The sequence below is a fragment of the Vanacampus margaritifer genome, chromosome 11 (genome assembly GCF_051991255.1).
Source record: "Vanacampus margaritifer isolate UIUO_Vmar chromosome 11, RoL_Vmar_1.0, whole genome shotgun sequence".
NCBI classification, from domain to species: Eukaryota; Metazoa; Chordata; class Actinopteri; order Syngnathiformes; family Syngnathidae; genus Vanacampus; species Vanacampus margaritifer.
This window is the reverse complement of record NC_135442.1, coordinates 19,713,833-19,727,338: the sequence shown is the minus strand read 5'-3', so window position 1 is coordinate 19,727,338 and position 13,506 is coordinate 19,713,833. Positions and strand designations below refer to the sequence as shown.

The following is a 13,506-nucleotide window of genomic DNA, read 5'->3' as shown; positions in this document are numbered from 1 at the left end:
TAAACATCTGGGGGAAAAGTCTGCGCTCATTCTTTATTTTCTTTTATAAATGCAGCTATTTTTAAATAGTTTTATTCTGGATCTGATTAGACTGCCATTATAAAGTAATTATTATTTCTGAATAGAAGACAACATGCATCACACATCAACAATCCAGCATGGAGAGAAATCATATGGTCTCACGTTGTGGATGTGTTTTGACTCAATGTTCACTGACGTGTATGCGTGTGGAAGAGGAGGGGACCTGACCGCAAAGCCCTCCCTCCTCTGGTTGTATGTGGAATGTACATATGGCGTCCATTAGGGCTGATCCGTCAAGCGAGGAATGCTATGAATCACGTCAGAATTGGGCCAACACGCCGCGCTCCTAAAATAGTTTCAACAGCGACACACACACATCTGTCGCCTGCTCAAAACTGAACTGTGCCAATTGCTGGGGGTTTATTTACTCAACTGCAGAGAATACCAGGCATTTATTTAAACAAAGACTTCTGTAAGGGTGCACTACACACAGTAAATGTGGCTCTATAGAAAATATAATTACAGTATGTAACAATATGTTCTATATTCTTTGCTCGAGCCGTGATTGTTTGTTACTGTGATGACATTTTCAGTCGACAGCAAGTGGCAAAATGGCCGCCCCCTAATGGAGAAAAAACGGTGGATTTCGCTGCTTAACTCATATTACACAAACACAATATTAATCAGAATACTGCATTTAGACTAGTGGGGACACGTACAACATATTATTGTATATTATTACTGCATTTTTGGGTTAACTTCCCCTGCGCTTTGACTATAAATGTTTTTATTTTATAAAATTTTCTGCATGGGGGCAAATATTCCTTGCACACTGACAATGAGAGCGCCACTGCCACCTACTGTAGTAGATGTGCAAAATAACAAAAAAACAAAGAAAAAATCCTGTTCCGTGAGGTCACACGTGCCTCCCTATTTGAGAGACAGATATGTTTTTTCCAGGGCCGATACCAATGCCGAATATTAGTAGTGAAGGAGGCCGATAACCGATATTTTAAGCCGATATTCATTTGCAGTAAAAGAGGAAATATTATCATCAAAATTAATTAATTTGCTCCTAAAAACATACATATACGTTATATTTTAAATATTACCATGCTCCCAAAGACTTTGTTTTTTTTTTAATGCTAGAGCATACAGAGGGCTTTGATGCAGCCTCTGAAGTGAAGAGAATGCTTGAAGCAATGGTAGTTATTACAAAAACTGCCAGCAGATGGCAGCAAAGTATAAGAAATCAACCAGGGCCATGTTGCAACAAGCTTTTTTCCTCAGTGTTTTCAGCAAGTTTGTGACTAATGATGAAACTTAGCTATATTCTAATGATAATTGCTGCAAAATGGAAATAGATAGTCAGATACCAATATACTTTTTTTCCTGATGAAAGAACAGACTCTTCTCTCTCTTTTGGTAGGTTCCATGTTTTTTAGATAGAAAAAATAGAAAACAATATTCTGTGGGCCTTGCAAAATCAGTCAAAATCCAGTAAAACAGCCTGGAGCGAAGGGGGTTGCTTCAGTGAAAATGGCTGCGAATGAATGAGTTAAAAACTTAGGTGTCAAGGTTTCCCTCTTTCCAACACAAGCTGATTCCAATCAGCAGGATCGTTATCAGGCTTATGCAGAGCTTTCTGATAAACTGATCATATATCAGCTGTGTTGGAGAACGGAAACATCCAAAACCTGCAGGACTGCGGCCCTCCAGGATCGGAGTTTTACACCTATGAGTTAAAACAACAACAACAAAACTTTTTAAAAAAAAAACATAAAAAGAATAGACAACTTTGTTTAAGAATTATAACAAAACTTGCAGGGAGCTTCCAAGGTCATCAGCATGTTTTTAAGCTAAATTATAAACTAAGTAAGCAATAAATAGTTCTCTAAAGTTTTCTAGTGTAAATAAAAGTTTTCCAAAATGTCAACATAATTAAAATAAATTTTTAATACATATATTTCAAAATAAAAAGTGTAGGGAGTTCCCAATGTCATCATTATCTTTTATGAAGTGGAAATCTATAAATTAAAAGTTACCTGTATCTCACTGCATGCAAATGCAGCTAATTTGGGGTTTTCGTCAGGGATCGTACAAGGTTTAAAAAAAAATTGCAGTGAAAAACTGTCTGACTAAGTTCGAAATGTCTTTGCGACAAGTAAAAACTGTCTGTAAACATCTTACAAATCCCGATGAAAATCCCAAATTTGCTACGTTCGTAAGCATTCACCCCTCAGTGAGATACAAGCTTTATCGGCCTTCAGATTTGTAAAAAGGCAGACGCCGATACTTGTCAAAATGCCAAATATCGGCTAACCCTAATATTGTCAAACAACACTGAATGCTTCAATATAAGAGGACCACAACATTTATTTTGAGTGGATGCCACTGTTTGAGGAAATATGCTATTATTCCGTGCTTATACATGGGAGGAGTCTGTGAATTAAAAAAGACTGTGTAGCAATGCAGCTGGATCCCATTTTAGAAGACCTTGACTTCAACTCTTCCATGACGTCACACACAGCTGAGTCCATGTTGTTCTTTAAACATATGAACATGTAAATTATGATTGTTCTTAGTGAACGCGGACTTTGAAGTGTTTTTAATCTAAGAAACATAATGTGTCACCCACTGATATTTCAAGCGGCCCTCCAAACTAAAATAATGCCAGTCCACAAGGTCTGAAGTCAAAGAATGCTGGCGCACATGCATGTGAATACAGCTGTTATGTGTGTGTGTGTGTGTGTGTGTGTGTGTGTGTGTGTGTGTGTGTGTGTGTGTGTGTGTGTATGTGCGCACACGCTCATGGACAGTGTTTACATACTGAGAGTCTCCACTGTGATGATTTCATCCTTGCACAGACGCTGGCAAGTCTGGTTGTCTGAGAGCTTCCCCGAGTTGAAAAGCCGGCACTCGATGCATTCTCTGCGGGAGGAGGAAGCCGTTTTATGGAAAAGAAAAATGCCCACTCTTCAAAAGTTAGGTTTGTTATTTCTGCTGTGGTTTAGGGCCGCTGTCAAACTGCTTCAACATAGCAGTTGTGAACTGGAGGCAGATTACAGTACGACGACATTAATTTAAGATGTGAGTATCTGTCCAGTTTCGTACCTTTTGGTGTCGCAGGCGTCCGGGCAGGTGGGACACTTTTCGCACGTGTCCCCGAAGGCGCCGGGCTGCTTGCATTGGCAGCGTCCGCAAACGCAGTTGCCGCGCCCGTTGCACATCTGCCCGTTGTCGGCGATGCACGACGCCGTCTCTGTGGAGCAGTTGCAGTTGTCGCCGATGTAGCCGGCGTGGCACTTGCACTCGCCACAGTGGCACTCGCCATGACCTAGCAAAGTCAATGAAGAGTCAAAGAGGAAGTTAATTAGTTAGTTCTGAGTGGAACTTGTTAGGCAAAGATGTCAAAGAAACATAAATCCTTGAATCTAGCACGCCTGGAAAGGCCAGTGACCTTTGCCTACTTGCAAGCATGGGATCCTAACGATGCTGAACAACTGACCCACAGTAACCTTTGGAGCAACGTGAAAGAAGCTTAGGGTTGGAATCCCAAGTAGAAGATTCAACTTGACAACACAAGACTCTTTCACACGGAGATCCTACAAAACTGAATTTTGCCAGAGCAGCATTATGTTGCCACAATTGTTTGTGCTTTCGCACATCAACTATGCTTCCGGCAATCAGGTGACATCTCAGGTTTCCATCCAATTGATTCGAAATTTCTAAGTGAATTTACTGAAAATGCGCAAAACGGACATGCGACTTATGCCCGTTTCCATCTGTTCTTCTTTTATATTGAGAGGTGACACCGCCGCTGCAGGTGGCGGTATACACCATAGAGATGTGATCCACCAGTAATTTAAAAGAAGAAGAAGAAAAACAGTTAGCGACTGCGCCATGCATCGACGTCGTATGAGTTTGCTTTTGTAATTCTTGATAAATCATAGCGTTTCTTTGCTGTTTTCCATCTAAAATAGCATTAATATTTGGGGCAATTTCTGTTTCGGCATCCCCCCCAAACAAACCCTTTATCGTCCGACATTGCTTTGTGACTGCAAACGTACTTGTGACTTAATATCCGGTTAAAATGTGCGACGTGTATGTGGTCCTGTATCTGGTTATTCGTAAAACTTGTTTCCAGAGCCCAATTTCGCATTTTCTTTTTTTCGATACACTTCAAAATCCACCCCCTCCAAGCGTAACATTTTTTTGGTGTGCAAATTTGGGCCCTTTTTCGAATTTCTAGTGTTTTCATTCAGTTTTATTTTCGCATTTCTTGAAAATTCGACTAAAAATGGGTGGATGGAAACCAGATTAATGTCACTGTTTTTTTACAGAGCACCAGACACTAGTTGCATGAACAGATGGAAACGGGCATAAGTCGCATGTCCGTTTTGCACGTTTTCAGTAAATTCGCTTAAAAAAAACTTGACTAGTGGTAACACAATGGGGGCTGGCAGGAGAAGTCTGAAAGGGGTTGCATTGTCATCTCTACCTCATTCCATTCCAAATCACCCAAGCAGATTTGTTTTTTAACAAAACTTTGTGTACTTATGGTTATTGATGGCACAGCACTAAGTCTAAAAAAATTAGGTCAATCAAAGCAGGGGTTTGGATTCTCTCTCAAATTTGAAATCCTTGTTGAATCCTCTTTCCAACAAGACCCACTTTGTGACGTTCCTGAGATATAAGGGTTCAAAGGAAGGGCCATACCCTGTTTTGCAGAGAACATCAAAATTTGCCCAAGCTCCCAAACCATTGCTTTCATGGACGTAAAATTTGAGTTGTGCCATCACTATCAACAAGTACACCAAGTTTTCCAAAATGGAATGGAATGACCCAATGGTGACAGTGGAAAAACAAAGGTCAATGCGCACTTCCTATCAAGGATTTCTACAGATAAAACATGGACGCCAGGCACCTATGGAGCATATTTGCATATTTGTATCAAAAGAAGATTGCATTCTTAAGCTACTTTTAGACTATGTTGGCCATGGAAGCCCTGTTTTAGGGCACCGTGGACAATATGAGATGGTCCTGAGACAACATGGGGGGGACAGACAGGTCAAACATGACAGTCCGTGATTGTCGTGGAAGTTCAGTGAGATCTTAACAAAAAATGTCAAAACACATATACAGCAGTTAAATCAGAATCCACACCCGGATCTGAGAGGCTGAAAATAGCTTTGTGACATCATGCCAAAAATCCCAATCGCTTGTGAAATGCTCTCAGAGGTGACAGGTAGAAATAAGTCAGACTACAGGCACTTGCATTTAGCTGTGGTAGTCCCAACTAGCAAAGCCATCCAAACTCTGGAGACCTAGATTTGACTTCATTTCACTTTGCAAGATGTGATCGCTAACAATTATTCTCATAAATAGTATTGATTAGCATTAATTCAATTTCACTTGCAAGTCGGATCCATTTCTGAACAACATAACTTTGAGCTCTTCCAAATAACCAAGTCCCTTTCACACTGCCTTGCAAGAAAGTATAATGAAAATACCAAAACTATAATGACCTTGGATGGAACTATGCCACTTTTGTAATGCAAGATAAGAAGTGGAGGATACATCTACCGCTCTAAAGAAAATTCAGTATGGCTTCTTATGGTTCAAAAGTTAATGTCTTAGTCATGTGACTTTGGTCTTTAGACTTCCAGACTAAAGGGAAAATATTTAAAAGTTCAATCTTAACTCCTTCACTCCCGGCTGTTTTACTGGATTTTGACAGAGTTTGCAAAGCCCACAGAATATTGTGTTATATTGCTATAAAAACATGGAACCAACCAAGAGAAACATTAAAGTCTCTTCTTTCATCAGGAAAAAAATATTTCTATCTGTTTACGTTTTGCAGCAATTAGCATTAGAATATAGCCAAGTTTGATCATTATTCACAAATCTATTTAGAATTCTGAGTAATTGAGTTTTTTTTCAACATGGCTCTGGCTTATTTCCTTTGCTCTGCTGCCACCTGCTGTCCGTTAGTGTAATAACTACCATTGCTTCAACCGTCCTTTGCAGTTGCGAAGCTGCAACAAAGCCTTCTGTATGTTCTAGCAAAAAACAACATAAAAAACATGTAAATACGTCTTTGGGACACTTAAATCATTTAAAATAGAACATATTTATACGTTTTCGGAGCAAATGAGTTAAACCCTCTATAATAACAAACTAATGCCCTATTAAGTGTCCTTTCATAAGCACTTCCAATGGAAAGGTTTGAGGGAGTAACTGGGTCACTAGGTGTGGCCCGTCATCAGAAGACCATTAATGACAGTCTGCGATTGGAACTGTTCCAACTGCTACCTCAAGCCTACAAGGGAAGTGGATGAAAAACAAAACAAAAAAAAGGAACAAGAAACATTTAGTTTGATCGTCAAAGCAGTGGTCAGAGTGGTGCAATGTCATATGGACATGCAACAGGGAGCTGTACTCAATTTTTTCCCCCCTTTTAAATAACATGATGAAGCTTGGTTGGAGTGCAACCGGCTGCCATGAGTCACCTCGGCAACAGTGCTGCTTGGCAATAAGGACAAAGAGTTCTACTTACTTTTCTTACAGAACTTTGGCAACAATGAAGAAAAGTACAGTTGCTTTGACACAAACTTGCTGCTCAACAAGTCCGCTAGTCTAGCAGGTATCTTCTACTTCATGGAGAAAGAAAAAAGATAGATAAGAAAGATAAAAATCGCTTTTTCAACCTGTAACAGACTTTGTACTTATGGTTAAAAAAATATATACAGTATATCTATATTATTCATGAACTGTGGATGTGGTGGGGAATGTTAGATTCTAGCCAATCAATAACAAAGGTGCTTCATTATTGATTGGCTCCTGGCTTGTCAATCACACTTTTTGCATATGTGCCCCGAGTACTTAGCTTGCGTAGGCCTCTCGCGTAACTTTGTTTACCAGCGTGTTTAGCATCCTCCTGCTGTAGCTAGCCTTGCATGTGTGTTCAAAGTTAAGCAACAATGGCAGAGGAGGATACGGGACCACCGAGCCGTAAAAGAAAGACTATTTTTGAGGTTGCTGAACGTTGGAGACAAGGACTGAAAGAGCGAAGTCAAACAAAAGTCATTTTGGGCGAGTCTTTTCAGCGACGGCGCGCGCTAAAGTTGCAGAGAGGTCTGAAGACAAATGCTTTGGTCGGCAAGTTTCTGCTGGACAGGTAACTTCAGTTGACTTTTTGAGTAAGAACGATACTTTATGAAGCTTGTTAAACATGTGAAGTTGTATGCAGCGCAACGGTTTGTTTATTGACGCTAACTTTTCCTACATACACAGTAAGTTTGTAAGTAGCCTATGTCGTGGAGCTTATGTATGAATAGTGGAGTAGTACAACTACTTGTTGTAAACAAATACATGAGACTACAGCGCAAGTTTCCAGAGAAGGCGTTCCCTGCGTAAAAAGCAGGGAGGAGGGGGGTGTTTTTACGCATGCGCACTATTTCGTGCTTGTCTGATGTAATTGGATCATAAAGTTGCTGGAACAAAATCAAGGAGTGCTTTTAGTCACAGCTTGGTTTGTTATGATATTTTTTTTCACTAGCTGTTGTAACATTTTGACTTGAGTGCTTAATTTACAATTGAAAATGTGGTAAAAGCTATACTATAGTTTGAGACTAATGAAAGCAGCTTAGATCTGTCAGACAGTTGTATTTTTCCCCTTTGAAACGTTTCCACAAAAGTTTGCAATGCACCCCGAAAAGCTTCATGCTGCTTTTACCACATAGGATAGACTCCATGCTCACTTTGTTGGCCCGATTAAGGTACAATTATGGGATCCCTGTGAAGCGTGCCAGCACAAGATAAAGTGCAGCTTCAGTTCTGCTAATGCGCCGCCGTATTTTTCTGCCCGGAGACAAGCTGGATTGGAGCACCCCTTTCAAAAGAGCTTGAGTCAATATTTGGAGATTAAATGAAGAGGAAATGAGCCGAAGTAATATTTTTAGTGGGTTGCTTTCCGTGTTGTTAGGTGCAAATGTGCCAAAGTGTAAAATGTGTGTCAACTTGTGTGCAACGCTCAAAGGACTTAGTTCAAATTCAAAACTAGAAACCTTTGGAGGACCTTTAGGTTTGGACCACAGCAAACTAGCATAAAAAAAAGGCCATACATGGACAGTGATCAGAAATTAATGGTAAATAAACCAACACACAAGATGTAAAGTCTGAGTATTCCAACCAATGACTCAAACTTTTATAATGAGAACTGCTTGTTGATCAGTTTCCAAAGTGGCGGCTCATTGTGGTTCAGTGTGCTTGTGGCTTGTGTCATGTTTGTCTACACTTGGACTTCCTCAGACAGATTGTCTTACCGTGAGAGGAAACTGGATCGGACTGTCCTACTGTGGTGCGCAGTTGGTCCGTGGCGCGCAGACGGCGACACCAAGAAGTGAAAACCACCACACTTAATGACACAGGCGGCTGTGGGCGACGAGCACCATTTGGTCGCGGGGGAGGATGGCTGATTTTGCCTTTGAGCAGAAGACTAAAAGAGAATAAAAGGTGTACCCAAGCAGCTAGTATCATAGTAATGGACAGGATGCAGCCTGTTAGTGGTCTCCCACACACTTCAGTAAATGTGAATCAAGATGACGGTGGAAACCGGCCAACAATGCGACGGTAAGCAACCACAAAAACCGAAACAGTCAGCAACCACAAAAAACAATAGAAGAAGGGCTGATCTCTTACCCATCAAATTGCTGAAGAGGCTTTTATCACATGTGTAAAAATAGTTATGAAATGATTAAATGTTTGTTGGGCATAGTTGACTACTTATAGGAGAGACCCTGGCTTAATGTCACACGCACATCACTGTATTATAAATAAAGATAAGTAATCGCCGTTCAGGGCTAAAAGTTGGAATATTTTCCTTCAGTTGTAGTAAGAGGGAGACTTCAACATTTGATATCGTCACCAGGGAAGTTTTCATTCATTTTACATTACATAAAATGTACTTCCATGTTATGTTTATGGAAGATAGGAAAAAGTACCAAATGATATAAATACAATCTAGTGAGTTTTTTTGTTTTTTTAAACCAAATTACTTAGCATATTATGCATAAATCTTAGGATAACAAAATTCACAAAACCCACTTAAGTTTAGCCATGCACATTCCCTTCCCGTAGCTACGAACAACCAATAATAATCGCTGACTGTTGGGGGCCAAATTTTATTCCCATCCATCCCTGGTGCCATCTCAATTATATGTGGTTTAAAATGTGGCTGCAATAATAACACCGTCATTAAAGTTAGTGTCAGTCGGCTTTTAAAACCGCACGAGTTGAGACATGTCATGACTGACGGCTCTGCGCTGGTGGCTATGAGAAAATAATAATTTCCTCAGTGTGAAGGAGAACTGAAACCTTCCAAAATTAGCAGCTCACCAAACTTCAACTAGTGGTGGATAACCTCTAGTTGCGATTACAGGGATCAGGAAGTTTCACGTGTGCTATTTTCTGTTACAGTAAACATCATCACCAGCTCAATAGAGCACCGTCATTTCCAAGTAAACAGTGTTTAAGCACCCCTGCAGTTTGCAGTTAATGCGGCCATGGCTCAGGGTGTAGAGATGGTTGTTCAGTAACCAGAAGGTTGGCTGTTCAATCTCCGCTTTCCCCGCTGACATATGCAAAGTATCCGTCAGCACCCTGCGAATAAAAGTGACAATCATCCATGGCTGTGGGCTGAAGAACCACCCAAGAATCTACCACAGATGCATCATCTGTGTTGGGAATGTCCACACCTGCCCTTAGGCACATGTTCAACAAACATTTCAGTTCTGGGATTAGCCTTTTTTGGAATGCATGCGGCTAAAAGGATCAGATTTCGAGAGAGAGAAAAAGTTATTAGATGTTGCGACGGGGCGGGAGGAGGGTGCGGCACTCAGTTTTTCCATCAGCCATGCCGGAGGATTTTGTCTGTCAAGGTCAAGTCACGTCTCAATAAGAAAAGAGGAGACGAGACGGTGAACCAGTTTTACCTCCGGGACTGGATTCAGATGAGTGAATGAGTCATGAACCCGAAATTGACCCGGCATTTTTCAGCCGTTATAGGTATAGGTAGTAGGTAAGTATGGCAGCCATAAATTGAGGTTAGAATGTATTTTTAGCCCCAAAATATTGCTTCTATAACATGACATTTTCCGTTTTTTCCTCTCACATTTGTATGAATGGCACTGGCACAGAATGGGTGGACAGTCGTACTGGCAGTATTCCTCCAACAAGGCAAAGTGTTGAAAGTGTATGAGATGGCATAACTGAGGCAGAAAAGTGTTTGTAAAACCTTTCACGCTGCCTACAGAAGCAATCGTCTTTCTGAATCTCTATCATGGCACTAACATGACATTAGATATTGACAGTGACATCATTTAGTGTATTTAATATTGTGCGTTGTGTCCTTGAGTACTTCAATAATGAGACAAAAACATTCTCAATATAAAATTAAATGCTACAGTGATGGAAAATGTGACTCACCCCGTGATGTTCATTTTTAAACAAGTAATTTTTCACATCACCCAAACAGAGCAGTTGAGGGGGGAAAAAACACGTGTTCCCGTTTACTGACTGTACATGGAACACCCAATTACAAAACAAAAAGAATGTAGCTTTGGGGCAACATTGTATTTGTGAGGTAAAAGGGGGCATGTAGCTGTGATTTTTTAATTTTTTTTTGTATTTGCAAACGAAAGCCAAAGCTGCAAAGTCAGCAGCAATGCTGTGGGTCCAAGGGATCTGGTGGAACAGGAAGTACAACTTTAAGTGCACGAGCTATAGCAACATGGGTTTTGCACGCCTACAAACATAATAATGAAAACAAACACCTCACCTGTAAGACATGGCATGTTCTTTCGCTCCATGAAAAACAACAACACTAAGCAGATGTAATTAAGCTCAATGAATGATACCATTATGTGTCGTGGTAAACGTCTGTTACAAAATCACCAACTGCACAACAGGCGTGACAATGAAAACAGCAGAGGCCCCAGAATTTAACCCTGTGGAACACCATACGACAGTGGGACTCAACACAAAAAGTCAAGCAAGGCACACAGCCAAATAGGATCTAAAACACTCAAGAGCACTACCACTAATGGCCATCTGGTGCTGACAAACTAGCCAAGAATACTGGGGTTCCACCGTATTGAATGCTGCAGTTAGTTCCAAGTAATATATTTATGTTTTTTCGGACTTGTGGATAGAATAACTTAACTCTTTGACTGCCAGACGTTTTCAGAAAAGGGATGCCGTGGGTGCCAGCCGATTTAAGCATTTTTGACTGATCTTTCAAGGTCCATAGAAAATTATGTGTTTGGACTATGGAAACACACATACTACCAAATGAAAGATTGGACTCTCATCTTTCATCAGAACAAAAAGTTTGTTTCTACCTTATTCCGTTTTTCAGTAATCAACAATAGAAAATGGTTAGTTTCACCTCTGTTTTGAAAAAAAAACATCTTTTAACGTCTTTGGCACTTCTCCGTAGGATTTTACTAAACGTTATTTAACGTTTTTGGCAGTCAAAGAGTTAATGATTAAACGACCTTGGCACAGTGCAGACAGATAGAAGCAGAAATAAACACAAAGACAGACGTCCATGTAGATAGCGAGGATAAGATTACGGGAACATTCAGACACAAAATGTCATCCAACACTGATACCGAAGAGGAGACAGTGTCGAACTGATGGTTGATTACTCCTGCAGGAGCACCCTCAAATGTTCTTCTGTACTATAAAGCTTCAATCACGGATATCTACAAACCCATAATCAGTTCTTTTAAAAGCCAAAGGTCGCCAAACGTACTTAGATGCAGAATGTGCAGGAATATTGTTACAGCGCAAATGTCAAACAGCTTCTAAAGGGCAAAAAGCTTTTAAAGAAACAGTGCTTAATAAATCTCATACAAGAGCACCCAAAGCTCAAACATTAACAAAGGCACATATTTGTTTACCTGGCTTTTATAATACACAAAGACGCAAAACAAAATGTCACCCAGGTGAATGAAGAGAATTCCTATTTCAGCAGCAAAATTGGGTCCCCACCTTATGCTCCGTGTCAAGGTCGGATTTATGAACGTTTCACAATGCGGCCCAGGAGGACAATTTTGAACAACCCTGCACTATACTCCACTGATGTCGAACTATTATATATTTAATAGTTCAGATTATTTATATTTCCATTATTTTGTTTTGGGGGAAATTTGAAAAACTGAGCAAATTGTTTTCAAACTGCAATGTTGCAATGCAATCATCAAATATGCAACATAAGTGCCTTATTATTAGAGCGCTAAAGCGCTTTCCAAACATGCACCCTAAACCAAATCTGGAAAGTAGTCAGAGGGAGATAAAGGTGTGTACAGTGTACATTTAGCTATAATTAGAATCTCATTAAGGCCTCGCGTTGGGCAGCCATTTAATGACTCCAACAAGCATCAGTGTGTTGGGCCTGGTTTCCACATATTGCACCAAACACTTGTTGGGCTTACATAAATAGAGACGGCATTGTGCACGCCGGGACTGTCACAAAGCACCCTCTGTGGCTTGGGGGCGCACCAGTGGCCTCGTCGCCAGAAGCAAAATGTTCCGAGAACACAATTTGATCAATCCAATGAGAACCTTTTGTTGAAGCTGTCTTTCCAGCAAGTATGTATGTAAGTGGGACTTGATGGATTAGTACAAATTGGTGTGTGCAGTAGGAATGGATTTTGAGTAATTCACAATACTGCCATGGTATTTTGCCCAAAACACCAAGTGGTACTGGTTGAATATTTTTTGGGACCCCGGGTAAAAATTCTATCTTAAAAAACTGTACTGATTGGAGGAAAAGGGACTTTATGGGTCGATGGTTAGGACCTCCATCAAGAACAAAGACAATGATACGTGCCTCCCTCAAAAGCTTAACGCTGGCCAAGCAATTAACAAGATAAGTGGCCTACAAACCAGCCACCTTCCAAAAAACAGCCCAGTCTTTTGAACAATGGTGCTGATATTTATACAATATGAATAAATACAGTATAACCAGCTATGTTTCTGCGAATAGTGGCCGAAGTCATTCGGGTTAATGAAAAAATTCAACAAAATGGCAAACAGAGGAGAATGGGTGGAAGTAATTAATTGTTTAGTCCCCGTGCAACATTGTGGAGCAACCATGTTAGAGTCTATGGCCTTGAAGAAGAAGATTCCACACTATAATCCATTTTAGAGTATTTATAATTTTTGTCAAGGCTGAGATCATTACTGATCCACTTCCATCTTGTAGGTGGCAGCAATGTGCAATTACAAAATGGTTGTCAGTTGACAACTAACTGAAGGCAAATAATATGTGGCATGAAATCAAGGGAAGGGTTTTGGTGACACTATTGTTCGATCAGGGGAAGTCGTTAATATTTGTCAACTGCGGGCATGTGAAGCCCTTTGAGACTCTTGTGATTAAGGGCTGTATAAATAAACTTGGACTTGGACTTGACTTGA

At 40.4% G+C, this 13,506-nt stretch overlaps 1 protein-coding gene across 2 annotated transcripts in view; it reads right to left on the bottom strand.

The window, feature by feature from the left end:
* The window catches only part of itgb5 (integrin, beta 5), a 36,261-nt gene that overhangs the window by 4,908 nt on the left and 17,847 nt on the right, over positions 1 to 13,506 (bottom strand). For both annotated transcript variants that reach the window (XM_077579156.1, XM_077579155.1), the window contains 2 exons: positions 3,136 to 3,358; positions 2,852 to 2,952 (listed from right to left, as the gene is read on the bottom strand). In XM_077579156.1, the coding sequence (XP_077435282.1) occupies positions 2,852 to 2,952; positions 3,136 to 3,358 (324 nt within the window). The remainder of the gene's footprint in view (positions 1 to 2,851; positions 2,953 to 3,135; positions 3,359 to 13,506) is intronic.